Source organism: Carassius auratus, chromosome 27, assembly GCF_003368295.1.
Source record: "Carassius auratus strain Wakin chromosome 27, ASM336829v1, whole genome shotgun sequence".
NCBI lineage: Eukaryota > Metazoa > Chordata > Actinopteri > Cypriniformes > Cyprinidae > Carassius > Carassius auratus.
In genome coordinates, this window is record NC_039269.1 from 2,829,553 (window position 1) to 2,857,280 (window position 27,728).

The following is a 27,728-nucleotide window of genomic DNA, read 5'->3' on the forward strand; positions in this document are numbered from 1 at the left end:
TTGTGTATCCAAATCTTGAGAGTCTACATAAAAACTCCAGTGTTTCGCAGCAGCGGTCATCTCAAGGGTACAATCCATTCCCATGAAAATGAATTGTTAGGATAGAATAAAATCCATGTCTTACATCTCAGTCAATCAGTTGATGTTGTTCCAAACCATTACAGTATTACCATTGAAAGACGTGATGCAAAATGTAGTACTGAGTAATGAACGGAAATCTAAAATGAAGCATCAGATTTCTCCAATATGCAACACTGTTTTCAGTCAGACAGAAAACATTCATATTTCAAGCCCTTGTTGCTCCAAATGAATCCAAAGATGGTCCAAAAGTGACATGGTCCAATGAATTTTGGTATATAAAAATAATACAACAGCCAGCCAAGAAAAAAAAGACTATAATTTAGTCCAATAAAGATATGAGGAAGGATTTGACTGTTGATGTTGAACCCAGAATGCTGTTTTTTCCTAATACAGATATTCCTCTCACGTAAATGTACCAAACATTATGTTCAGTGTTCAGTCTGGCAGCCAATGGGCTGTCGGTCTTCAGTAGTAACTGTGTCCCGTTGGGTTTGGTCAAAGGGTTGACCTACCTGCCGAATATAGTCTCATATTCCATAAGAATAAGCTCAACGATCTGATTCTGATAGACCATGTGCACGGCCATATTTGCCGTCTCTACCTCTGGGCGTAGAAGCGTTGGGCCGAACACGATAGCTACACTCTGCGTGGTCATCCTGTTTTCGTCGACATGTTGGATTACTCTACAGAGAGAGAGAGAGAGTGTTGTGTGCAAACTAATCATTTCCATTTATGTTTATGTGCCTTCTACAGTACATTGTTCTCTCCTTTTATACTCACTTCTTCAAGTGCTTGAAGAGCGCCTGTATGGTGTCGTGGTTTGGTCGTGGCAGTTGCTTCATCAGATCTTTAAATGCTTGAACTTTCTGCCTATAATCCATCATTTCTACAAAGAAACACACGACAGTGTTAGATGAGTGTGAGCATCTCCCTCTAAACACCATTGTTAAATACTGATCTCCACTCACTGATAGCGGAGATGAAGTTGTTGAAGAAAGCGTAGGGGAATAGAGGTTCTGGCAGCTCACGGAAAAACATCTTCAGGGCTCCAGTGGTCACGTGAATGTCCTCCCATTTACTGTCCTCTAAATCCACTTTTTCATCTGTATTTATGTAGATCAAAGTGATGAAAATAATCATCTCTTTTTATCATACATATGAGTAATCGGTTAAGTATAAATCAGTATGGGTGTAAAAGGTAGCATGATGTACCATGATTAACAGCAAATCTCAGTTTTTGTATAATGGCCAAATTTCCACTGACTCTGTACAAACCATCCACTCCTAACCCTAGAAGAGGTGAGAAAGAGACAAAAACAATGACAAGCATTACAAACCTTTGGAAAGCATGTTAGCATGCAGTTCACAGCAGTGAGTATCAACTCATCCAGTTTATTTGCACATCAATACTGTGATATTAAGCAGTCATTTTACTTAAATTGATTCATTATAGTTTTTTATATTTCAAATATTTCTATATTTACTGTTTTCACTTTCATTTTAAAGTTTAAGTCATTTTTATTTGTTAAATTTGTATTTTTTATGTTTATTTAGTTTTAGTTATTTTACTTCAAGTTAAACTGAGTAAAGTTGGCTTGGTAACTGCAGAAATGAAACAAGTTTAATAATTTGTTTATATTTTATTTCAGTTAATGTTTATTTCATTTTAAGTAGTGACCATTTAAATTGTTATAGTTTTAGGTAACTATGACAAACCATTTTTTAAAAATGGAAAATAATGTGCATTATTATTATTATTGACTGCACAATCTTTTCCATTTTGTGGATACGTTTTCTGGCATTTTTGAAGGTAAGAAATATTCAAGATTTGATATTAAGATGTTTACATGGAATTTGATGTGCATGTAAACTTAGCCAGTGATGAGGGTTAAAAAAAAAAAATTGTAATTCAAGTTTTAGTAAGAATAAACATTCAAAGCTGGGGTAAAAGCAAATTTAAGATTTAGATGTAGACAATATTCAGCTGCACATGGGATGAAGAGAAGTGTACCGTTCTTCTCCACCTGCTCAATGCACATCGAGACAAAGAGAGGGACGGTGGTACTTTCTCTCTGACAAAGACTGCTCAAACTGGAGCCAAACACCTGATCTACACAGAGAGAAACAAACAATAAAACAGTCTTTGAATTTGTCCAATAACTCTGTTCACTCCGTTTTGTGTGTATATGTACATGTACCTTTAATGTAACCCTTGTCTTTGACGGCCTGTAAAGTGGGTCTGCCTGTGAGGAGCTTCATCAGCTTTGTCTTCTTCTTCTGTTCTGCATTATCCATGCTTACTGATTTCTTAATATCTAAAAGCATTATGGAAAGAGAAGTCTATTTAAACAACACTACTCCAGGTGCACTTGGCTGAATGATGTGAGTGGGCTTTATTATAAATAAATCACCCACTGCTGATTGACTCATGCATTTTTATTCTTATTAGAGAACTGTGTTGTTAGCTTAGCAATACACTAAAAAGCTGCCTAAGTTCTGAAACAGTTCAACAGAATCATTCACACAGACACATGCACACCTCTGCTCTTCTTGGAGTTTCTTTGCTCTTTTTCTTTGTCATGTTTCTCAGTGTCAGGAGATTCCAGCATGTCTTCCTCAATGGCCTCATCAGACTCCCAAGCCTGCAACACAAAATGCACACACAAGAAATCTGAATAATTACAAGGCCGAGGTAATGCAAGTGAAGCCGTATAGAAGAGTGATCTTACATATGTGTGTATGGCTTCAGTCAAAGCCTTGTGCCACTCATTCATGAGGCTCTCATGATCAGACTGCAAGAGGAGCTCCATGCCTTGTCGAGTCTTCAACTAGACACATGAAAACAACAAAATTAAACAACAATATTTGTCACACAATTAATCAGGTTTAGACATCAAGCTGTTCACCACAGCATCGGCCAAGCTCTGTGCAAAAAGGACAGGATAATCCACTGCATGACCTTAATAACAGTTCAACGTTCATATCTCTTTCAACCAAATCAAACCGTGAGAGAATTAGGTGAACCACTTTCCAACCAGCTTTTTACCTCTAGAACATTTTTCTTGCTGGATTTGTCTTTAGTTGCCCAGTCCACTGATCCTCCTTTGAGTTCCACACTGAACTCCAGCTTCTGGTCTCTTCCAAACTGTTGAGAAAAGAATGAACACATAAAACATACACACCAGACATATAAAACTGAGCATATCACATAAGCTACTGATGATTTTCTCTCAGCACTGAACTGTCGCTCACCCAACCAGTCCCGCCTCCTTGGCCCTTATTAAATAGTAGAGAAGAACCCTGCAAAACTGTCCAATAGGAGGTCCAGTTCTTCCTGTGGGCATGACAAAAGGCAAACAAACAAAAAAAATATCAGCACAGCACAGTTAAACATTTGTTTGCTCTGTCAAATGAATGGGATCATTCCCTCCCTGCTTGCTTTTACTTACCTGACCTTCTTTCCATGTTCAGTGATTTTAGTCATGTTTAAAGTGCCACATTTCTCTGATGGCTAGAACAGATGTGAGAAGAGAGACAGAAGACAAACTTAAATGAACAAACTACAATAAAAGTGGCCACAGAATCAAGTTCAGAACAGTCAGAAGAAACCTAACTTTGTCTAGTCGCAACAGAGGCTGAACCACCATAAGAGAGAAATTACCACACATAAGCATAGTGATGCTTTAGGCCTGTTTGCAGTATGCCATATTGCATTCCGTTCTTCAGTATTCAGTAAAGAAGCAACACAACAGACGCAACCAGTAAATCAACCTTATAAAATGGATCGTTTTAAAATCTGATTGGATGAGTTGCATTCAAACCACATGCAAATCTGCAGACACCCGTGATCACACATCCATTTAATTCTGTATCATTGCACAAAACTGACTTTCTTTTTTACTTTGCTAATGTAATCACTTTTAAAACAAAAAAAAGTTTTGTCATATTGGTGTGGCATTCTAAATGCATTGATCCATTAGAGGTCGTCCAGTGATTTAACCATCCATAACCGCTAAAGCACTCCACTTCACATTGAGCCTATCCAACACCCTTAAACCCTTAATGCTTAGAGTCCTCGTGGACTATTGATTTATTCTAAAACCCACACCACAAGCAAGCACACATAACAGCTCAGCAGTAAGAGAGGAGTGTAAAAAGGGCAGGGCAAGGAGAAGAGAGGGATGATGCTGATACTAACAGAGTGAGGGGGTTTAGGAGAGGAGGGACAGGAGGAGTCTGAGTCAGGTGAGCCAGTTTTGGTGTCCTATACAGGAAAACAACAAACCAAATGACTCATGTACAATTTTATCAACACCTGTAATAATCAGGAAAAGTAATCCACAGTTATCAATAGTCATCAATCACTGTACCTATTAAATCGGATCAATAACGGCTAAGATGTAATCCAGACAACATTATATACAATATATACCTCCATTTCAGTGGAAGTCAGGATAGTCTATTCTTTGCCGGAAGTCTTAAAGTAAAAATCACCCATTCTAAAACTAGACAGGACTTACTGATCATTTAATCAAAGAATGTGATTAATCACACAGGTGTAAACAATTCTCAAATCATTAAAGAGTTCATTCAAAAATATACATATACAGCTGTCATCAGCTCAAATATATTCCGCTCAAAACCATCCACCGAAGACAAAAGGTTGTGAACAACATCAGCGTGTGTACATGATTGACAGATGAAATTTAATCGTGAACAATTCCTTTAAGAATAATATGTGTCCCTGGACAACAAAATATGGCTGCACAATCAATGGAATTTCTAATCGTGATTACAATTATGGATGCCACAATTACAAAATATCGGTAGCACTTTATTTTACAGTCCTGTTCCTCATGTACATACTATGTACTTATTATAGTAATTACAATAACTATGTAATAACTAGGTACTAACCCTGAACCTACCCCTAAACCTAACCCTACCCCATGTAGTTACCTTGTGTAACCAGAACTTTCTTAGATAAATACACTGTAAGTGCACTATAAGTACATGTTAGTACACGTACGGTAAAATAAAGTGCAACCAAAATATCTTTATGGAACACGATCTTTACTTAATATGCTACTGATTTTTGGCATAAAAGAAAAAAATGATAATTTTGGCCCATACAATGTATTTTTGGCTGTTGCTACAAATATACCCGTGTTCCTTATGGCTGGTTTTGTAGTCCAGGGTGACATATATTCATGTGCAATTTCTCATGAAGTTCAAACACATATTGTACAGTATTCGTGAAGAAATCACTGTATATAGTGAAATGAGTTGCAGTGGGTGAGAGGGTGCATGCAATCATCTCAGACGATGTGATTGGTTGCTGGGATATAGAGGTGAGGCAACACTGACTTGTGGCCTATAAGGGGGGGAGCGGAGGGTGCTTTTGCGGTGCGGGGGTAAAGTTCGCCGGTCCTTGACGGATTTCTGTTTTAACTTCAGTCAAACATAAGCACATGTAAACATCATATCCCAAATCAGGATGGGAGCAATTTACATTAATTTAAAGAAAGGTACAGTGTTCATTTTAACCAGACCAGCATTTGACAGTGCTTGTAAATAATCACCCCTAAGCAGTTTCATTATGACACTTATGAATTATTTAAATCATAGTCAAACTTTTAATGTATTTAAATTATTAAATAAATAATAAAAATATATACAGATATTACAAGCAGACGTTAGAAGCTTGTAGTAAAACTTGAAGAAGAAATAGAAATAGCAGTTAGATGAACTAAAATATCAGCCGTTTCAGCCATAAGCTTAAGCACTGGGTGAAACATATTCATAATAAATTGAAAAATAAGAGTCTAACCACTAATTAAAACGCTTTGATTATTGGTTTCATTAAACTTGCCATTTGTATTTAATTTGAGCAGTTCCATTACGCATGTTGTCATTGCCTCGTGTGCAATATTATGATGCCTATTTGTATGCATATGCATGTGTACCTTGTCATTGGACTCGTGCAAATATACGCTGTGTCTCGTCCTGATAGGAATGGAATCGGGCATTCTTCGGTCAAGACTACGAGTTTTGTGCGCATCTCCTGGTAGCAGAGCGGTGTGGTTAGACTAAAATAGGTGGAACAAGAAAATGCAAGATTATTAGGACTGGAAATGAGTAATTTCAGGGAAACAAACTGAAATACTCTCAAAACGTGTACATGCACACACAGACACACACTTTCAATTAAGCACTCCACAGGGCACTGACACTAGGATTAGTAGGTTTTAATAAACCAAATTGAACGAGATTTCTGGGATTTCCTGACTAAATATTTTAATGCTGGTAAGCACCTGAATCTGTTGTCTCACCTGTGATTTAAGACCGATTTTAGGAAGCTCCCACTCAGATCTGGAGCCATCTGCACTGTAGTAATACAGCCGGCCTCGCTCGTCTTTGTGTTTCAACCACTATATACATATACAAAACAAAGCCTTGTAAGGCAGGTTCTGGTTTCACTTGGATTTGATTCCTTTTCCTTCACAAAGGCATATCTAAAGGCACCTTTCCACTGTCTCCAACAGTCAATTACAATTGCCGCATTTCACCTCATATTGACAAAGTAAAATGAATGTATGAATATATATTGACGATTAACGTATTAGTGCAAAAATATTTGTAATTCTCTCCATGCGCGTATAGTTTTGATTAAAATACTTGTTGTAGCTCAAATATTTCATATAATGAAGTTAAATTAGAAAATTTCACATTCACATTCAACACAGCTACTCTCCATGGGACTTCCAATCTGTTGGAAACTGTTTGTCGGAGACAATCAGTAAAAAGGTGCCTTTACAGAATGCAACAGAAAGGAAGTTTTTAAAACGAATGCATAAAAACTTAATAGACATGACGAGGGGTTAAAAAAAAGCAAATTGTTTATTGAAAAGTTAGTCGTTTCTCCATTTGTGAGCTTAGTAAGATGAAGAAAACAAAATGTCAACCATGAAAACACACTGAGTTTTTCTTTGTACCTTCTCATTAGTATAGTCAGACACATAGAGAGTGTGTCCATGCTCATCCATTTCCTCAGACCAGCCTCTAGGGGGCGAACCGTACTGGCTGTCTGATTGGCTGCTCAGACAGTTTTCCTCCGATGACAGAACCTTCACCCGGCCAATCACACAAAAGCAAGACGAGTAGAAAGAAATATAGAGAAAAAGTAAAAGCGCTAATTCAGAGAGGCAGACAAGGAAAAGAGAGATGAGAAATAAATCACCAGTCAGTCAATCAACCCTTCACCCACCAGATAGAGAAAATCAATTACCCAGAATCCTTTGCATGCGTAAAAATATACAGCTTAGGTTGAGATAGTCTGAGTTTAGCTATCCCATCATGCATTTACCAAGACCATGATGGGGTTTAGATATCCAATCATGCATTTACCAAGAAAAAAGCTAATACATGCGTGTGTGTTTGTGCATGCATGTATCACTGTCTATTGTGTTGAGTGTAATCTGAGGGGTTTGTGTGTGTACCTCAGTGTCAGTCATGTCTCGTTTCTCCTCTTTCCTGGTGAGGCTGTCCCGTGCCCGTGGGGGTTTCCAGGTCTTTTCCTGTGTGCTGCGGTTGTAGTAGAAGTGTCTGCCATTCTGGTCTTTGTGAGTCTCCCAGTCGCCATTGGTGTGGAGTGGAGAGGAGGACGGCAGTGGAGGAGTGGAGGACTGAGAGATCTTCAGGTCCTGTAGGTTTGTGTAGACAGGAGAGTCAGGCCTGCCCTGCCCTGAACCTAAAATCTGCATTACGAGAGAGAGAGACAATCGCTGTTAGAAATGGTTGATATAGCACAAATAATCAAAGTAAACTCAAATTGTAATAAGCTTGTGTTTAAATAAACTTAATTAACTATTATTTAATGCAGTGGTCCTCAATTCCAGTCCTCGCACCCCCCAGCTCTGCATATTTTGTATTTCTCTTTTTGTTAACACCACTGATTTAGATAATCAACTCATTAAAAGTGAGCTCAGTGAATGAATTGTGTTCCAACTGTCATGGTGCCTACACAGTGTTCATTGCTCCCTACTCCCTAAACGGGAAATCTGTTAAAGTTTTCACTTCTGAACATTCATTCACGGAATTGCGCTGCACAATGTCTTCACACACGGACAAGTGTGACATCATATAGCCTACCTCTGTTAATAAATACAATTTAAATTTCAAATTTCATTTTTTTTTTTTTTTTTTTTTAAAATCAACTTATTCTGCTACTTACAGGCTCAATTATTGTGACTTCATATGAAAATACAAGCTTAAACATGTTATTGTATAGAAACAATACAAAAACTGTACAGAAAACAAACCACACTGACTTTGAAATACAATTATACCCTAAAATGTATTATATGATACATCATCACATGCACACTGATTTTTCTCCATGTCAAAATTCCTGTTATCCAACCTGTTAAAGTTTCTGTTTTTCCAGATTTTTGACATATTTTCTCATTTGAGTAAAGACCGAAAAAGTGGTTTTATGTCATCTCAACTTTTGATGCATCCCTACTCCTCACAGGAGCTGATAAGAATAGTATTTTCTTCATGAGGGACATTATAAGACTAGAATGATAGATAGCGTCACAGTCAAAGAGGGAAACATGGGATAGATTAGAGAGAAAGTGAGACTGTCCTTCATACCTGAAACTTATTTATAGAAGAACCTGAACAACCACATTCCAGATCCTGGCAACACACAACTGAACGCACACTTACTTTACCACCAGGCCTCTCAACAAGATTAGATTAAAGGCATAAAAACTAAATAATCTGGTTAATGAGGAAAACTGCACAATAAAGCACAAAGTACAGGGAAAAGCACTGAATAAAATTAGAAATCTCTAGTCCTACCAAATACTGAAACAGAGAGAGCTAAAGAGAAATGGAGGAAGTAAACGAAATGTCCAAACAGTGTACTCTACGGCTTGTCATTCAATCAAACCTGTTACACAACAGCCCCATGGGTAATTTAATTATGACTAAGCACATTAAACTAAGTGTGTGTCAGAGAGAAAGCTCTCTTGATATATTTGCAAAGCCGAAGGTTTTTTTTGTTTGTTTGTTTTTTATAAATAATAATATAAGTGAAATGAACCAGTCCAGTCCTAGCTTCCAAAGCCAAAGAATCCCAGCATGCATCACTGCATCATCTGAAACAGGGTATTGAGCTCACATAAATATGTGCATGGTGAATCTGGATGGCACTTAACAGTTTAAGCCACAGAGGATAATGTCATCAGATTACAGATATGGGCTAAAGCACAAAAACACAAGCTAATGGTTTGGTGTGATCAAACTCAAATGTTTAAGGTCAATGAGAGAGGAAAAAACAAACCTATACCCAAATAAATAATCATGTGATCACAATGATATCGTAATGACTTCATATACAAGATTTCATCAACAACTGTACTGAAAATTAAAGTAATGGCAGTCTGTGTCAGAGAGAAAGAGGCTTCATAGCTAATTATAGTTAACAATCATGAGCACTAATTTTTCAGGCTGCTGAGGACAACAGGCTCATAGCAGTAATGAAGTGTTGGCAAGACGACGCCACAAAATCAATGTTTCAATTATCTTTGGCTCTTTAATTAATACCAGTGTGCACTAAACTTTCATTAAAAGATAATCACAGGTTAACAGCTAATATAAGAAGCAACATTTCCATAACTAATGAAAAACATTCACGTAATAGTGAATGCTAACAATGTCACACCACTGACAACTAATAGTAATACTGCCAGTAGCTAATCTCTTACTAAAACATGACCCAACCAATTACACTGTCTCACATACGCTGTGGGTGGGATTATGTAATGGCTTGGAGAAAGAGAAAACATTTAAAAAAAAAAAAATGTATTTAAAACAAAACCACTGAAAGTGTTTTGTGTCCAAATAAGTGTGTGATGGTACAGCCTGGGGCAAAGAAAACAAAAATCATCCAACTAGTTTCCACAATGGAAACTCATCAATAAAGCATTTTACATACACTGCATAACAATCAGGAGACAAAAATATATATAACAAAGACAACAATAGAAACCCAAACAAACGAGTAATATATAAACACAAACATATGATCACAAACATACACAAAGAATAGCACATCAAGAGAGAACCACATTTTTAGTTTAAACTTTAAAGAAATAGTTCATCCAAACATTAATTGATAGTCTTGTATCCATAATATTGCTTTTTCCAGTGAAAAAGTCTTCTTATCTGAATCAGGAGAGAAATATAACCAGATCAAGCTTCTGACTTCATAAGATGTTAATTGATGAACTGGAGTCATGTGGATCATTGTGATGTATTTATCAGCTGTTTAACCTATCTTTCTGATAGAACCCATTCACTAGAGAGGATTCATAGTTGAGCAAATTAAGTAATGCCAAATTTGTCCTTAAATGGTCCATTTTTAGGAGAACGATGCCTGACCTGATAATTCAAAACAAAATTAGATCTTCAAAGGGAAAGCATCAAGAAACCAGCTTGATGAGAGATGTGTAGAAATAGCCAACAGGTGGCGCAGTGCTGCATGTGTATGTGAATCCTCAAGATTAAGAGCTGAGACCTAGGCCTTCAGATAAAATATAACATGACTCCTCACAAAAAAATTGACCTGCAGGTTTGATTTTATATGCAACAGCAAAGAAACTACATGGATTATCTTTGTAGTATTTACACACTAAATCCATACTGCAAACTCTGGTATAACAGCATTTCTTACATTTAGAAGCTTCAAGTCATTATTTTATGTATTATTATTGGAGCCAAAAGAATAATAGGATACAGCACTGGATTATGTGTATGTGAGCGAGTAGAAGACTGCTGGAATGAGGAAGCGTAAGTGAAGTTGCAGCATGTCAGAACAGAATCCTTTTCAAAGCAGGAGAGCAAAGCTAACTCCGTTTCTCCCTCGTTACCTCTTACTACCTCTCGTAGCCCCCACTTCTTTCTCTACCTCTATATAAAGAAAAACTCCCTCTATTTCTCTTTTTATGACCTCTATAACTCCCTCTCTTAGCTTTTCTAACCCTATTCTAACTCTTACTATCATTACACATATATGCATAGCATTTATGGCTAAGCTGAAGAAACAAGAGGGAAATTAAATTAGGAAAAAAACAATAATGCTAAATATGTACTTAAACTGTTAGAAATAAACAAATAAAAGATAAGAATTATATAACAATCAGAGCATTTTGAAATGTAAGACTCATTCTTCCACTATTTCAACTTCACACTCCGTCTCTGACATGAGGAGACTCCACACCTCAAATCAGCAGAACACTCTGTGCAAACATGCCCTAAAGACACAGACGTGTGTGTTTCTGTGCCGCTCTCTAATAGGCATGCACCCAAAACACAATAGAATGAGGGAATTAAAGATATTCAAAAGAAGAAAAAGAATGAGAGTAAAGACGGAAGAAAATCATTTGAATAACACCCTCAAAATACTGTAAACCAAAGTCTAAATCATACTGAAATATCTATAGCCAATCCAGCCTCAAAATGCAAACCAAAGCCTCCCAGCATGCATCAGCAGGAGGAGACATAATCTGTTAATCTAATAGTGTCTCGAGTAGCTCTTCTTATTTTGTCACATAAGGGTCTTTTGTGGGTAACAAATGCAAAGATTTCTTATGCTTTTGCTCTCTATAAATAAACCCTCTGTGACCACACAGACACACACAACCAGTCAGTCACTACTGACCAGCACTAGAAAGCTCCTCGCCTTATGAGGAGTAATCCTACATTTGTGAGTGTCCTCTGTGCCAAGAATGATGGGACAGATTGTTAGTTGTCCACTGATATTGGTTTTTAGATAGCCGATGCCGATATCTTGGAAAGGAGGGATGTTGACAGCAGATATAAACCGATATAATTTGTAAAAAATATATATATATATATATTAATATTTAAGAAATCTGAAATAATTTGACAATGGATTAAAAAAAGAAAAATAAACATACCTATACCTTAAGATAAAGGTATTGTTAACAAATAAGTGAACAAAATATTTAATAAAAATATAAATAAATAGGAAGTAAACACTGTAACCAACAGGGCACTTAGTATTCTGGAAAGTTTGTGTGCATTGAGAATCATATTTTTCCAAATAAAGCCAAGGTAACACATTTTACATACAGCACACAGAGAAAATAACATTAATATGACAGCGGACAAATGCATAAAGCACAGCAAAATTTGAAATCATGAGTTTAAATTTTAAAGCATTCAATTAATACAAACCGACCATCACACAGAGAACACGCGCTCATGCTGGATAAAATGGAACACTTCACAAGATCTCACAGCTTTATTAGACGAAATTTGCAAGGTTTGTGATAATAAATGTTCATTTGACAAAGATTTGTTTAAATGATATAAATGCGTATTTGCTTAATGCTGATGGCAAACAAGAAAGTATTATAATGTTTGCCAACTACTTATAAAAGCAATCGTTATAATACTTTTTTGTATACATTAATTCCTTTGTTTAACCGTTCAATCTGATTATTAGACAGGCTTCTATCTGTATTAGACAGAACTGTAAACGACGACGGGGTGAACAAGAGGGAGGAATGTGAGCACTGTGTTTGCTCAGGTGCCTCAAAAACAAAGCAGAAAAGCTTATCGGCCGATGGCGATATTAGCAAATTGCCAAATATCGGCAGATATATTAACCTTGGCGATATATCGGTCAACCACTACATATTATGCCATGGAGTCCTCCTTATAGTGAACCTCGTCTTGAAGCTAACTAGCACTCTAAAAATGAAAAAATGTCTTTTGAACCTAAACAGTACTTGAGTATGCAAGTTTGTACTGAATATGATCACATGTACTGTCCCCTTGGGAGCAGCAAGCTTTGAAGTCAGGTTAAAGTCAGAGAGAATATACTGAAAATATAGCTTAGGCTGCACCATGTGAAAAAAACCTTGGGCAAGACGTTCTAATATACTTGATGACGTCATAAAACACACCCTGTTGACACAAAAACAAGTAGTGGAAAACGGATATAGACAAACTCAAGTCTTATTCTGGTCAATATAACAACAATATACCAGCATATAAAGTGCTTGCTCATGAAATGTTGGAGCAGGTGAATGGCTGCCTTGACAACACTCAAGTAAACAAACAAAAAACAAGTGGAAGTGGTCAAATTTTGTTTTCATTCAAAATTAAATACTTATTAGGTATCTTAAAGGGCAAGTCAATTGACTCAGTGGCCATCTTAGAAATTTGTGCATCTATTTTCAGCCATGCAAGTACAGCTTATATCTAATTAAATACAATTAAATTTCTCTTGTAAATTGTTGTACCAGTATTTTTTTCTCTGTTATATACAGTCTCTGGTCTATCATTCAAATGGGTCAGTATTATTTTTTTCTTAAGAAATAAATAGTTTTAGTCAGAAAATATGCATTAAATAGATTTTTTTAAATAACAGTAAAGATCATTATTAATATTCTATAACATTTTAATTATATAATATAAAATATTAAATATTATTTGTTTTATCATTGAAAAGCACCAAAAATCAACATATTAGAATGATTTCTGAAGGATTATGTGACACTTTAGAACACAGTAATTATGCTGAATGTAAATTCGGCTTTGCATCATAGGAATAAAATACTTTTTTTAGTTATTTTAAAATGTAAAGATATAATTCACAATCTTACTGTTTTACTGTATTTTGATCAAACAAATGTAGACTTGATATCCTAAGAGACCTCTTTTAAAATTATATATAAGGTAAAACTGATAAAATACTGTGCACCCTGACTCTGAAATTGCTTGGAGCCAGCCAATCAAACTGAAGCTTGCGACTTTGATAACTCTCTCGCCATTTTTGTCTGCAATATGCATCAGCTGAGATCAAATCTGTGGCTGAGACTGCAAAAATCCCATTTTAAAGATGATACAACACCAGTTATCAGAAACTCAGCATGCAAATCGAGTGCTGACTCCACTCATCTGTGTAACAAGATTTCATTACACAAAATCAACCCCGTGCAGGGATACACAAAGCTTCTAATAGCTCCGTTAGAATTTTTTGAAGCATCGAAAATACATTTTGGTCCAAAAATAGCAAAAACTACGATTTATTCTTTCTTCTTTCAAATCTTTCATTCGTTATCTGGCTCAGCTCTGTGTTCATCTTCAGTTCTCTCTTCACAGAAGTTCAGTCAGTGTACTGTTTGAATAAATGAATTACTCCGGGATATTGGTTTGTTTTAACTCAGAGGGAATGTCAGCCACATTAAAAAAAAAGTTAACAGCTTAAGTCATTTGTGGATTAATGCTTATTGGAGATGCAAACCGTTTCAAATGATACAATTCGATTTGGTGAACTAGTTCAAGAAGATCCATTTACATTGAGTGATTCATTCGCAAACCGGATATCACTAAACTACAGTGAACGCTCTCACAACAGACACAGAAGAGAAGACAATGCTGAATAAAGGCGTCGTTTTTTGTTATTTTTGGACCAAAATGTATTTTGCATGTTTCAAAATATTCTAACTCACCCTATGATGTCACATTGACTACTTTGATGATGTTTTTCTTACCTTTCTGGACACGGACAGTATACCGTGCACACAGTTTCAATGGAGGGATTGAGAGCTCTCAGACTAAATCTAAAATATCTTAAAATATGTGGAACTGTGTTCCAAAGATGAATGGAGGTCTGACGAACATGAAGGTGAGTCATTAATGACATTAATTTCCTTTTTGGGTGAACTAACCCTTTAAGGCAAGTTAAACCTTGATCTCACAGCAGCCTTATAAAAGCAGAAATGGAATTTGCATTAGAATGCTGTCTATTTGTTTACTTTTGTCAGTGGACAATTACACAAAAACAAACTTTCACAACCTGCACAAAAATGATAAATAAAGCTGTTGCAGCAATGATAATGATCCATGTTTACAGTGAAGTGTATTAACAGTAGCTACCGTACAGTATTAGCATTATAGTATTATATAAGCTTCAGGCCAATAGGCCCATGGAGCAGTTGAACACTGACATTCAGTCGACAGAGCAAACAGATTAAAACAGCTTATGCGTTTCATCTGCATCCTGATCAGAGGAATCAGAAGTCATACTGTTTTTTACAATCACATCATTACAGTTGTGTAAAAAGCAAAGACAAAAACACACACTAAAGCCAAAGCTTGGTAATACTGTGTGTTTTAGCTTGCTTGTGTGGAGATGTGTGTATATGCCAAGTGCATGCTTTCTTAAATTGTGTGTGTTCTTGATGCAGTGTCTGTGCGTTTCTCAGGCCAGCTGTCCACTGAACTGTTATGTAGCAAAGCTTATGTAATACAGCAATGCACATCACCCACATGCACATCCTGGTCACATCAGCATGTAACGGTAGCGCAAGACAATAATACAAGCACATCATGTTCTGGCTTTGCTTATTTCTGTGAAAGCTGCTGTTCGTGTGAATGTTTATACAGCGACCTGTGTAAACATTTGTGTTGGACATGCAAGCTCAACTGCATTTACAAGGCTAGAGAGAACAGAATCCATCATAAACAATAAGTTGTCTACTGTTTGTGCCAATAATTAGAGGAATAGTTTACCCAAAAATGACAATTCTGACGTTCTTTTGTGCAAGACAAAAGAAAAGAATGTGATTGTAAAAGAAAAGACTTTGAGGAAATATAATACTTTCACACTGGACTCCATTGACTTTCACTTTATAGACAAAAATATCTTCCAAATAAGATATAAAGTCATAGAGGTTCTGAAACACATGAGGGTGAGTAAACAATAACAGAATTGTCATGATTGGCTGTGTAAACCTTTAAATATATGTGTAAGACAGGAAAGAAAGAAATGAGAACAAAGAGAGAGAGAGAAAACTATTTTTAAGTATAGCTGTGATAAATGCAGAAATTGTGTTTGTGTAAGTATTCGTGCACTGCCAAGCGTGGTGTAAACACATGTATGAGTGTCTCTCTTACCGTTTCCTCTGGGTACATGGTGTCTCTGCAGTGCTGCTTAGTGCAGAATATCCTATAACGGGAGATGCAGCAGCAAGCGACATTGAACTGAGCTGGATGCAGGATGCTAGAGCCAGTGCAGAGCGCTAATACACACGCACACAAACACAGAGCATCACTCTCCTCACCCCCTCCCATCCAACACCATCACGTCATGCTGAACATCCCGACCCAAACTCTGTCCCGCTCTCCCTCTGTTCTCAGAGAGATTAAGCAAAACTTCATATGATCAAAGACAATCCTTCTGTTTACACACACAGAAGGAACTACAGACAGAGTTTTCATCTCTTTCTCTCAGGAGAGTGAGATATATGGGTATGTCCTCCATGTTCCTGCAGGTGACCTTTGGTCGCACACATTAACAGACACACTTACACAAACAGAACACGCCTAGCTCGGTTTTAAAGAGTCTTTATCTATGGCATACTGAAGACTACTGAAATGCCATGATGGCAAGACCCTTATTTTGATTTGAGGATTTCTGATGTTTACAGGCAGGCCATCGTCAGGGGATGGGAACAGGTTGGCATTTAGACAGTATTTACAGTGTGACGGAAAATGTGAAATTTGTAGAGAGATTTTGCTATACAATTAAAACAACAGAGGGGGACAAATCCTAAACAAGCCAAAATAAGTTACATATGCAGCAAATATATACTACCATTTAAAGGTTTGGGACTGGTAATATTTTAATGTTTATCAAATGCATCTCTTATTATGGAGGTTGCATTAAATGAATGAAAATTACAGTAAAAAAAAAAAGTCATATTGGGAAGTATTATTATTATTTAAAACAACTGTTTTCTATTTGAATATATTTTAAAAGGAACATTTATTGCTGTGATGCAAAACTGAATTTTTAATAGCCATTAATCGGCTCCAACATCACATGATCCTTCAGAAATCATTATAATATGCTTATTTGCTGCTCAAGAATAATGTCTTATCAATTGCTGCTTAATATTTTTGTGAAAAGTTTGATATATGTGTTTTAGGATTATCTGACAAATATAAAGTTTAACAGCATTTATTTAAAAGGTCTATACTGTCAGTTTTTATCAGTTAAATGCATCGTTTGTAATTTTTTTTCAGTGCTAGTGTATCTGTGTGAGTGAATATTAAAAACAAAGCATTCACGCCACCCTACACATGCCATTATGACACATCAGCAAATATTTTGCTGTTTAACAGAAATGCTGTGATGACACAGCAGAAGCATGAGACAGAAAAACAGTGGGAGGAGATGACAAAAATAAGAGCTTTAGGGAAAGAAGGGAATGTGACTGTGAGAGAGAGAAAGAGAGATAGAGGATGAAAGAGTCCAATACAGTTTATACTAGGGCTGAACGATATGGACAAAATTTCATATCTCGAATTTCATGCCAGATATCTCGATATACAATACGATATGACTACGTGTTCTTTTGCTAAGCACGACCTGCACAACACGTCACTCTGGTTTATATCGTTTTTTCTGAATCCAAAATACTTCCAAATTATGGAAGATGATTTATGTTTTGGCACCAAGTCAGATTCTGCACTGCCACCGGCCGCATTATCTCCCGCACTCATTTTCTTTCTTTCTAATTTATCCACTGTCTCTGTACAGTGTGCATAGACGTTGGAACAGGGGGTGGTGGGGGGTTGTCCGCTGTGTCAGAAAATTTATTGTTTTTAAGCCTTTCGCACGTACGATCACACAGGTAATCAGTCTAGGCTGGTCCCTGGAGCGTACGATCAAGTGCATCACATGATCAACTGCTAAATTCAAATGTTGAATTTGGCCTGAGACAGGCGCGCTCAGAGCTCTCATATATCACAACTTTTCAGTGTTTTCAACCACTTACTGTTTATTTTAGGTTTCAAACATATAAATTCACATAAGTACTAAAAAAACAATACATTTAGAGATTGTAAAATACACACTGATGTCTATGGAAGAGGTAATGATAATCCTTTCCATTATAATTCGACACGTTTTATTCATATCAGATACACATTGTGTAAGTAACTTCAGTGTTTACATATTCTATTCCCAGTTCACCAGCCACTTACTTTTAAGTATTTCGGGAGAAGTGGATGAATTCACGTGTTGTAAACATAGAGCTTGTAAATCCAACAGATCCGATTCTCTGAACTGCGTCTGCGGCACAAACTAACACGGCGGCGCCCATCGCGCATACAGCTCAACTAACGCGATCGTTATAAAGGTGTTTAAACAACAATATACTTCCACTTGCATGTATTTGACAATCGGAATATCAGATATTTCATGCCATAACTAACATATTTGTGAATATTCTGAATAAAAAAGGAAAAATGACATAAAAGCAGATCATCATTCATTCAGCGCTGTTGCTGCTGCGGTGTGTCACGTGACAAGCAATGACGCGTCACCATGGAAATGCCGACCCCCCTCTCGTGTGTGCGCGCTGGCTTTAGCGGTGCATTCAAGGGCACTCGTAAAACTGTTTGTTGTGACTACCAGAGTTGTATGCAGGGCGAGCGCGGAGAGGGGAAATCTATATCGTCTATATCGTTGCTTTTTTCGATATTAATATCTTGAAAGTTCATATCTAGATATAGATACGATAGCGATATATCGTTCAGCACTAGTTTACACACAGGACTGTGTTTAAAGAATGAACATGTCTACGTGTTTGTGTGTATCAAACAGATTGTCTGTCAGCTTTTCTTAAATCTCATTTCAAATACCAGAAAATTTGCCAATTAAACTCATCTAAATGTTTCATATTTTTTTTAGGTCAAAATACATTCTCTACACCTAGTTTATTGCTCATTGACCACCATAAGTGTGCCATACATGAGTTTATCTCCCAAAAAGTGTAAACACTGAGCCTCCCAGGCACCACAAAAACATTTAGAGCAGCCTGCTAAGATCCATCAGTCACTTTTAGACCAACCAATAGCAAGAGTCTGAGGCACACCTACTGTAACAGGCTGATCCAGATGGTGTTGTCACACCGGCTACACATTGATAATGTAATACATTGGAAAATATTTCCAGACTGGGTTGCAGAAATGCAAGCTAAATTTTAAGACTCGCCAAAATTCACAGATAGAAAATGGGTTAAAAAAAGGTAATCATTGACAGTATTTTTACGAGGAATTTGATCAAGTATTCAGCATTTAATTGAGACACTACATATACTTGTGGAGCTTCTTTTCATCAGCTAAGTTAAAGTCAAGTTTTGCTGCACGTTACCTCTTTACTGTCAAGCACCAGATAAAATAGTAAGATATTGTGTTATAGGGTGATGAGTGTAAAAAGTGTTTGCAAACAAGCTTTATGTTTGAAATTTTGCTAGTTGACACTAATAGCACAGAATCTGAATAACATCACCTTTAATGAGTGGGTATATAAGTGATTCTCACCTGTAGGTTATCTGTTGAACCACTGCTGAGATCATCCCCGGATTCTGAATCATTTCGGTTCTTATCCAAGCCGCCTCCCTCTCTGGCAAACTCTTCATGAATTTCATCTTTTTCCAGTCCTCTACTGCTCTTCTCTAACTCTTTATCTTTCTCTTCATCTCCTTTGTGACTTGGGGACTCGGCTCTTGAACGAGGAAGTGAGCCAGGTGAAGAGTTCATTTGTGTGGGGGGCATGAGCGCTGTCGGGCTGCCGGGGCTGCCTCTGTCATCCCTGGGCGGCAGTAAAGCAATGCCAGAGGGCGAGGGACACGGGCTCTTCTTGTTGTCATCTGGCCGCTGAATCTCCAGGCCAGATGGTCGAATGGGTCCAGTCCCCCCTCGTCCTGCTGCATTGAGGGGTTTGGGAGGGGGCATGAGAGCACGTCGCACCTCCCGCACATACTGCGCTGGGACATAGAAGGGTTTAGTGGCCTCATCCTTGCGCACCTGCCACCAGTCTTCGTTGGTCTTCTTCAAAAGCAGGTAACGTTCCCCCTGTTTAATGGTGATCAAACGGTCTTTGGATTTGTAATCATAGTCATACTCCACCTCTATGTACGTCTGACCTGGAGCTACTGGGCGGTCCGCCATTGCTGTCAGAGGTCAAAGGTCAATGGCAGGAGGAGTGGAGCATGGTAATGTGTGTTGGGTTGATATGGAATCAGCTAAACAAGAAAGAAAGACAAGGGGGCATTTTATCAGAAATATCAATGACTGATGACTGTGTTTATTTATTTTTTTTTTATACCTTTATTTAACCATTAAGTCTCATTGAGATTAAAATATTTTTTACAAGAGAGAGCTGGCCAAGGGAGCAGCCATACAGTAAGACAACATTTTAAAATGCAACAAATACACATTGAAACAATATTTAAACATAATATCCTCTCAATAAAAACAATCACAAGCCTCCATTACCAATCTCCTGATGATGCCTTTAAATTCATCAATTTAGATCTTTCAGCAAATTATTCAATGCCCAGGGTGAATAATACAAATAGGTTTTCCCCAGTTCAGTACAAACTCGGAAAACAATAAAAACCAAACACTTGGAAGAGCGTAGATGGTAACTGCCAGAACTACTAAATGAGGCTGGCAGTTTACCTAACATGTACCAGTGTTATTTACCAGTCAATTTTGTGATTTCGAGACACAGACATGCTTTACAGTCGTAAATGCATTCAGTATAAATTTGAAACATATTTCCAAAAGAAAACCAGTGAGAGCTTTATCAAAAAGTTGTAATATGTCTCTAGAACAGACTTAAGTCAAAATAATGACTAAGTAAAGATGTCAAACAAAATCTAGACATATGGCAAAAGGTTATAATAAAAAAAAAAAAAAAAAAATTTACTTTTTTTTTTGTAATGCATTGGTCATAGAGCTCACTGTAGTGGTGCCTCAGGTGTTATATGTTTTGCCCAATATATTTATTGCCCAAGGTTCACATGTACTCCGTCTACTGTGTGTATACAGTAAGTTATGTGTACGCGGTTCAGAAGCAGCAACGAGAGCACATTATTGTAATGCGAAAGCACATTAAAATAATGCACGAGCGGATAGATGCTGACGCACACAGATTCCCTTTTCTCGGTTAAAAAAAACCAGATGCGCATGCTCAGATCATTGACTGTATAAGGCTCAGATACACGCTGCCTTAAAATGTGTCTTCTCTCGCTCAAGCTATGTCCTTCCTGTGCACTCACAACTCTCTCTGTGCTGATGCGCAAGATATTAAATCTTTTCGCACATTTCTATTTATAACCTTTCCTGTTCTCATCTTTTTACTGCGTGCAGTGTGAACGTTCTGTTCCATTTACATGGGCTCGAAAAAAAAGGCTACACATCACAGACAGAGTGTGTGAACCTGGAGTTAGGCATATGCCCAGTCTGCTCTGTTCTCGCGCTCCACTTAGTTACACTGCATCCTGATTGGTTCAGATAACATACTGCAGGAGGTCTGGGCTGTGGAAAATTGTGCTATGAAGCAATTTAGAAATCGCGCACACTCAAATCGCGATTTTATTTCAATTTTGATTAATCACACAGCCCTAGTTGCAATTAAGGATTTGGTCTTGTTGCTACATTAAGAAGTTGCACAAGGTTTAAGGTGTCACACCGCTTTAAAACGAATACCAGTGTTTATTTTTCTTATTATATTAATTTTTTAAATACAGCACAACAGGTGTCATTTAAATAATGTTCAGAAAGTGTCTGAGAGGGGTCTCTTTTCACAGTGGTGAGGACACAAAACTTAAGCTGTATAACTAGTAGAACGTGATGACACAGAAGAACTCATCCACCACACATATCCACCGCCTGCTGCCATCAGCTCCCATGCCTCACACACACAAGCGGAACTTCAGCACTACATTTAGCGACTTTCAGATACTTTTAGCAGCTTTTTTCAATAGAATATATATATACTGACAAACCTAACTACTTTTTTTGGAAAAACTTTAGCTATGATTCCGTTGGAAAATGTCACCAGTGCTGCCCCACGAGCGTGAGGTCTGACTCTCCCAGCAGCACAGTGTCGTCTCTTTCTGTGTCTGTTCTGTGTAGTGAGTGGCAGAGAAGCATCGCTTTCAGCTGGCCGTACCACAGCCGACTTGTCAATAAATGAGCACAAAACAGCGTTTCCAAGCACCTGTTGCTTACTGACTGTTTGGAATTCTAAATGTGATTATGAATGAATTCTAAATGTGATTATGAACAAGATATTCTAATTGTCAGAGAACTACGGCTCTGTGTAGAGAATTCTGATCAATCTGAAAGCATGTGATGGAGATTTACTACTTATCACAGGACTGGCTTTACTGATAAGATGCGAGTACATTCACATTGTTTCCACACACATTCATGATAATGTTTTAATTTGTCATGTTTAATTATATGGAAAGGATCTGTGTAACGTAGTAGATATATGAATTAAGCAGGTGGTTGGTTCAGGGTATTTTTTGGTAACTTGGCTTCTCCAAAATGTAACAATGCTCTTTGCTGTTACACTGTACACAAACTATAAAATTCAGATTTTTTTATTTCATATGTCCTTATATCATTTGGTTCTTTGGTATACTTTTGGAGTTACTAAGTGTCCTTTTTTGGAAAGACATCTAAATTTATCTTGAAAAAAAGCTTGCAGACAATACAGATTTTTGAGAATAACTCTTCAATCTTTTGATTTACTTTGCTGGATATAGAAATTATGATGACAAAATAAATATTAAAAACAAGATAAATGGTCTGTGCTTAATTTCTGTGCTAAGTGTGTGTTTAATTGCAATTTATCACAAAAAAAGATGTGATTAATTAGATTAAAAATGTTAATCGATTGACAGCCATAATAAAAACATTAAAGGTCCCATGAGGTGGTTTATTTCCTTTTTTAAATGTTTTTTTAATGTTTCCTGAGGTGTACTTATATTGTTAGTATAATTTTTACATTTAAAATTTAGAAATAAAAGGCATTTTTATAACCTGATTTTATTCCTCTAGCTTGAATGCTCTGTTTGAAGGGGCGTGTCTGCTGTGAGAATCAGAGTAAACAACAACTGTTGTGGTTGGCTGACATCTTTGCATTCAAAATGCGTATTACATGTGGAACCCCTCTAAAATAACTTTTACTATGTTTTTTTTTTACTATTACAACTGTCGAGATTAACAAATCGTGGAAGGGTTGATTATAGCATAATTTTTCGCATGAAAAGCTGCAGTAATGAGCATCAAGTAGACAAGAGTCTGTGTTTATCGCGTAAATGCAGTGACCTCGTCATTGCAATGCATTTCTCTCACAAAATGCTTTCACCACAACTAACAGCAAACACAATATCGACATGAATACAGTAAGAGCTTCGTTGTGCAACATAACAGCATCATTCATTATAACGGCCATTTGTGTAGATATACTCGCAATGTGTGACAGCTCCGAACAAAATAAAGGCGTTCTACAGGTCCGAACAAAATAAAGGCATTCTTTGATCAATCTCTGAAACGTTAGTTAAATCACAATTTATTATTTAACGGCACTTCTACTGTTTAAATGCCCCCAAATGTCTATGTGACTGTGTGTTAAGATTTGCATAACACCACCCAATGTATAGGCAAAGAAAGAAGCTTTAAATGTTATTCTTTCTGAAGTATTGTTGCTACTGCAGCCATGTCATGGAGATGCTGTGTGTTTCATGCGAAAGCAAAAATACTTTGTTTAGTCTTCCAAAAGAGGACATAACTAGAAATCAGTGGTTAAGCTTACAACACTGTTCCAGAACAGGTCAAACCAAATATTTATGTGTGTGCAACACATTTTAAAGAGGACTGTTTCCTGATCCTGAGAGAGTAGCCCACAATGCCGGCTTTTCTGACTCACAGCAGGTAAGTATATTTTCACATTTAAAGAATTTGCCACTGATGATTCAAACTCGAGTTCGGAGCAGTGTAGAGTGCCGCTTGTTGTTTGTTTCTCCGATCACAAATGGAGACATGGTTTTATGTTTATGGAGCGCGATGCAACACAATGCATAAAAAGACAGTATAAGTCATTATAATCCGTAATTATGTCCCCACTGGAAATGAAAAATGGCTCGTTTCTAATGGGTTTTATTATTTTTGTCTTGTCGCGGTGGGACATGGCATCACAGTATGGTAAGGGGTGTAACATTTCTGTCACACACTTGAGATATTCAATCACAATGCCCTGGATAGTGCAGCAATGATTTTGCTAACACTCACTAATGAGTCTGTCACATTACTGATACTATGTTAATACATTTACATTCATTTTTCTACATGACTATGCTGGGACAATTGCAATAACAGTGTTCTTAATAATGTTAATGCTTGGTAACATACTGTAATTTATTTGTTCAGACACTAAACAGGACATGGCACATTTTATGTAATATATTAAAGGAAATGCTCTTTGGCAATAACCAACTGCAAAAGCCAAAACTGATTTTATGTTTACATAAAAATAATAATAATAATAATAATAATAAAAAAATATAATAAAACTCTTAACAAAATTGGCTGAACTTTCTTTGCACAACTGATTGTTCAGGGGTCTTTCTGTCCTCTTAAATAAAGCACAGCATCAAAAGAAATCTCTGATACCCCATGCTGGCATGCTGCTTAACCAGAGACAGCTGACCTAAGCAACTAAACACTGGCTTACACAAGCCTGATCCAATGAGTGATGACATCAGGAAGAATAAATCCTGCGGTAAAGTGTCTGAGAATGGGATTTTGGGATGCAGACAGATAAAGAAAGAAAAAGAAAAGAAATGGTTCCTACATTTTTGACCAATTAATTTTTGTGACTTTTTCCAAACATTTTAGTAATTCATGATTATTCATGATTACTATATCTTTGAATATAAAGGAAACAACAATTCTCAAACACAATTTCTAGCCAACAAAATAATTAGGCAAATTATAAACCCTGCATGTGACAATTTTAAAACTATTCTTTTGTTTCTACATTACTTTTCCAAGTTTCCCATGACCTTGGGAAACCTGGAGAAAGATCAAAGCTTTCTTTTATGTTTTTGGACTAGAATACCGACCAAGTTTCATTCACAAGGTATTTTTATTTGTCATGGGAAAACCTTTATAGAATGACAAGAATGCCAATGAGAAACAAAGCCAATATTCCAGTTAACCAAATAAATAAATAATGCACAAAATTTAAAGACAATGTAAGAGCAAAGCATGTGACAAAAGCTCCACCCACCCAAACACACACACACACACACACACACACACACAGACAGAGAGAGAGAGAGATCATTATCTCCAACACAATCACTCACATACTGCTTCCCTGTCAACATGACTGTTGAAAGTGCTGTTATATAGATTTTAATCCAGGATTTAAACTCTGTAAAGCCGTTTAACTTCAGTGTTAAACTGCTTGGCAGAAGATATAAACTAACACTTTACAATATGCTGTTGACAATTATCGTTTCCCCCATGTACGTGAAATTTCCTTGCCGTTTTACGTATGACATAAATCTGTATCATGTCATATACACACAAACAATGACACATCAATGTCAAATGTCACGAAATTAGCTTTCCCTGTCAAACATATTCCAACTGACAAAACAAAACAGAGGTTCCCCAAAATATTTGTAAAAAAATAAATTTACGTTACAAAAAAAATGTAACGTTAAATTATAAAAACATCAGGACGCTAAAGGAAAGATCTTTAATCTGAGGTGGGAATCCTTCCCTCAGGTGAGCACCACACTTTAAAACACACCTGTGTAAGGTTAACATTTCAAATTAAACTTTCAATTGTAATTTTCTCAACAAATTCAGCGATAAAGATTGTATAAATAGTTTTCTCCAATGAGAAGAGGTGAGTTAGTTAACGTTAGACCTGAGGGAACAGGTTCGCTCTCATTCCTACCTGCTAACCAGCTAACACGTTTACAAAATCCGTAAACCCGATTAAACACCTATAATTGTTTCTATTTCCACGGGTTACCGACAGATGAACGTACCTGACGAGATATTCCAGGTGTTTCGTGGGCTAGGGCTTAAGAAAATGACCAGTTTGGCGTTCATCGGTCTTGCTGGGCAGTTGAGCGTCGAAGTTCCTTCCTGAGCCGCGGCGCGAGCGAACTCCTCCGGCACGCTCGCGCCCACTTTCCCCACGAGCGCGCTTACGGGCCGGTGCCTGGCTGAACTCACCGTGTCACGGTAATCTGACGCCACCGTGAGGCTACAAAAATTAAGACAGCAGGTATTCAGATGTTAGAAGAATTTAATAGATATAACTAACTATTCTGTTCTGTTCTGACACTTCCTCGTTCCAGATCTTGAGGGGAAATTACTTCTTACACACATAAAAAAAAAAAATCTTGATTACCAGTGCTAAATAAAACTACATATCACAATGTAGGCTACTATACAAAGAACAAAAATAGAATAGAGACTAAAAATAAATAAATAAAACAACACAAACATCCTGACACTGGTGATTGTGAATTTTACATATGCCATAATATATTTTGTAATTAATAGTTAACACTTTATAAAAAAGAAGTGCAGAGAATCTGTAGTATCACAGTCTGCTCAAAATAATCTGCAAGAGCAAAGGTTACTCATACATTTCCTCCTGTTTGAACTTTATTCCATCCAGCACACTTACCTTTACTGTCATAAAATATTAATCTATTTTCCTCCTGCTCAGTCTGGCAGTGAAATTTTGTCTTATGTTTCTTTGTGCTTTAATTTTTCTGTTGAAGAAATTCTTATTTACTGAACTGTTATATAAAATCAACATCACATTTGTAATCATGCTGCTTTTTGGTGGAAAAAACGTCAGTCTTAGCGTGATACTGATAACTATATGAAATGATATAAATATATACATTTCTGGACCCATATCTAGAATTTTGTTATCATTCTAAATGCATTTTAGTAAACTGAATCATGCAGTGAAAGAACCCACACTGGTCTAACCTAGATTTCCTAGCTAAACTTTAGTTAACATACAGGCTGCATCCTGAATTACCTTCATCTGGCCAATTTCTGAAGGCAGCATAGATGTAACTTTTGCTGCCTTTGATATCCCACAATCCTCTGCAATGCATTCTGTGACAGTTAAGCCAAAAAATAAAGATGGCATCTAAAAGTTGCAGTCTGTGGTCAGTTTGTGCGTAAATCTATGTTTTTGAACAACATTTTCCACTTTGATGTTATTTCTAGTGAGAAATGAATATTGCAGTAATGAAATATCCGCTTAGTTATCACCAAAGCTCTCTATATTTTGCTGTAGATCATTAAACCATTACTCTGCCTCAGAAGCCGGTCTAAAATCAGTTTCATGAGGTGCCTTTGTGCAAAAACGCTGGCTGCAAAATCATTGCCTGTAACAGCGAAGGCAGCAAGTCACCTGCCTAAGTTGTTGGATGCAGCCATAGCTCTTATGAGTCATGGATGTTAGCAAGAAAAATTAAATAGGCCTATATTTGCCTTTTTTTGTCTTTCGGATAATTAGCTTCCGAAAGGCTTCACTTCTGGGGCTGTCTGCCTGTCTGTGGTGTAATCATAGACTGTATAAAAACAGTCAATGTGTGATGTGCCGGTCAGTGCTACACTGCTGTGCTGCACAGAGATGTGGAGGGGAGAAAGGCATCGAATTTCTCGACCCGACCTGATTTTGA

The 27,728-nt window shown here is 36.9% G+C and overlaps 1 protein-coding gene across 5 annotated transcripts; it reads right to left on the minus strand.

The window, feature by feature from the left end:
* On the minus strand, window positions 1-26,259 carry LOC113045088 (rho GTPase-activating protein 12-like). Of its 5 annotated transcripts, XM_026205241.1 has the most exons (19): window positions 26,061-26,259; window positions 19,516-20,219; window positions 7,581-7,838; window positions 7,077-7,208; window positions 6,414-6,512; window positions 6,048-6,170; window positions 5,449-5,532; window positions 4,280-4,345; window positions 3,531-3,592; window positions 3,334-3,415; window positions 3,128-3,226; window positions 2,811-2,909; window positions 2,621-2,723; window positions 2,280-2,396; window positions 2,093-2,191; window positions 1,294-1,371; window positions 1,050-1,184; window positions 862-967; window positions 1-764 (listed from the first exon to the last, which is right to left on the minus strand). In XM_026205241.1, exons 2-19 carry the CDS (start codon window positions 20,143-20,145, stop codon window positions 590-592), a joined length of 2,547 nt encoding a protein of 848 aa, XP_026061026.1. In that variant the 5' UTR covers window positions 20,146-20,219; window positions 26,061-26,259; the 3' UTR covers window positions 1-589. The 5 variants fall into 5 exon arrangements, with proteins under 5 accessions (XP_026061026.1, XP_026061027.1, XP_026061030.1 ...); XM_026205242.1 differs by lacking the exon at window positions 5,449-5,532 and having other exon boundaries at window positions 26,061-26,258; XM_026205245.1 differs by lacking the exons at window positions 5,449-5,532; window positions 7,077-7,208 and having other exon boundaries at window positions 26,061-26,257.
* Window positions 26,260-27,728: the final 1,469 nt, after the last annotated feature.

Bases quoted from the DNA above. Each gene is read 5' to 3' on its own strand.
- LOC113045088 (XM_026205241.1), bottom strand. From the start codon at position 20,145: ATGGCGGACCGCCCAGTAGCTCCAGGTCAGACGTACATAGAGGTGGAG. The intron at 2,397-2,620 runs GTGTGCATGTGT...TAATGCTTTTAG, and splicing joins AAACTCCAAGAAGAGCAGAG to ATATTAAGAAATCAGTAAGC. The intron at 765-861 runs GTGAGTATAAAA...CTCTCTCTGTAG, and splicing joins CTCTTCAAGCACTTGAAGAA to AGTAATCCAACATGTCGACG.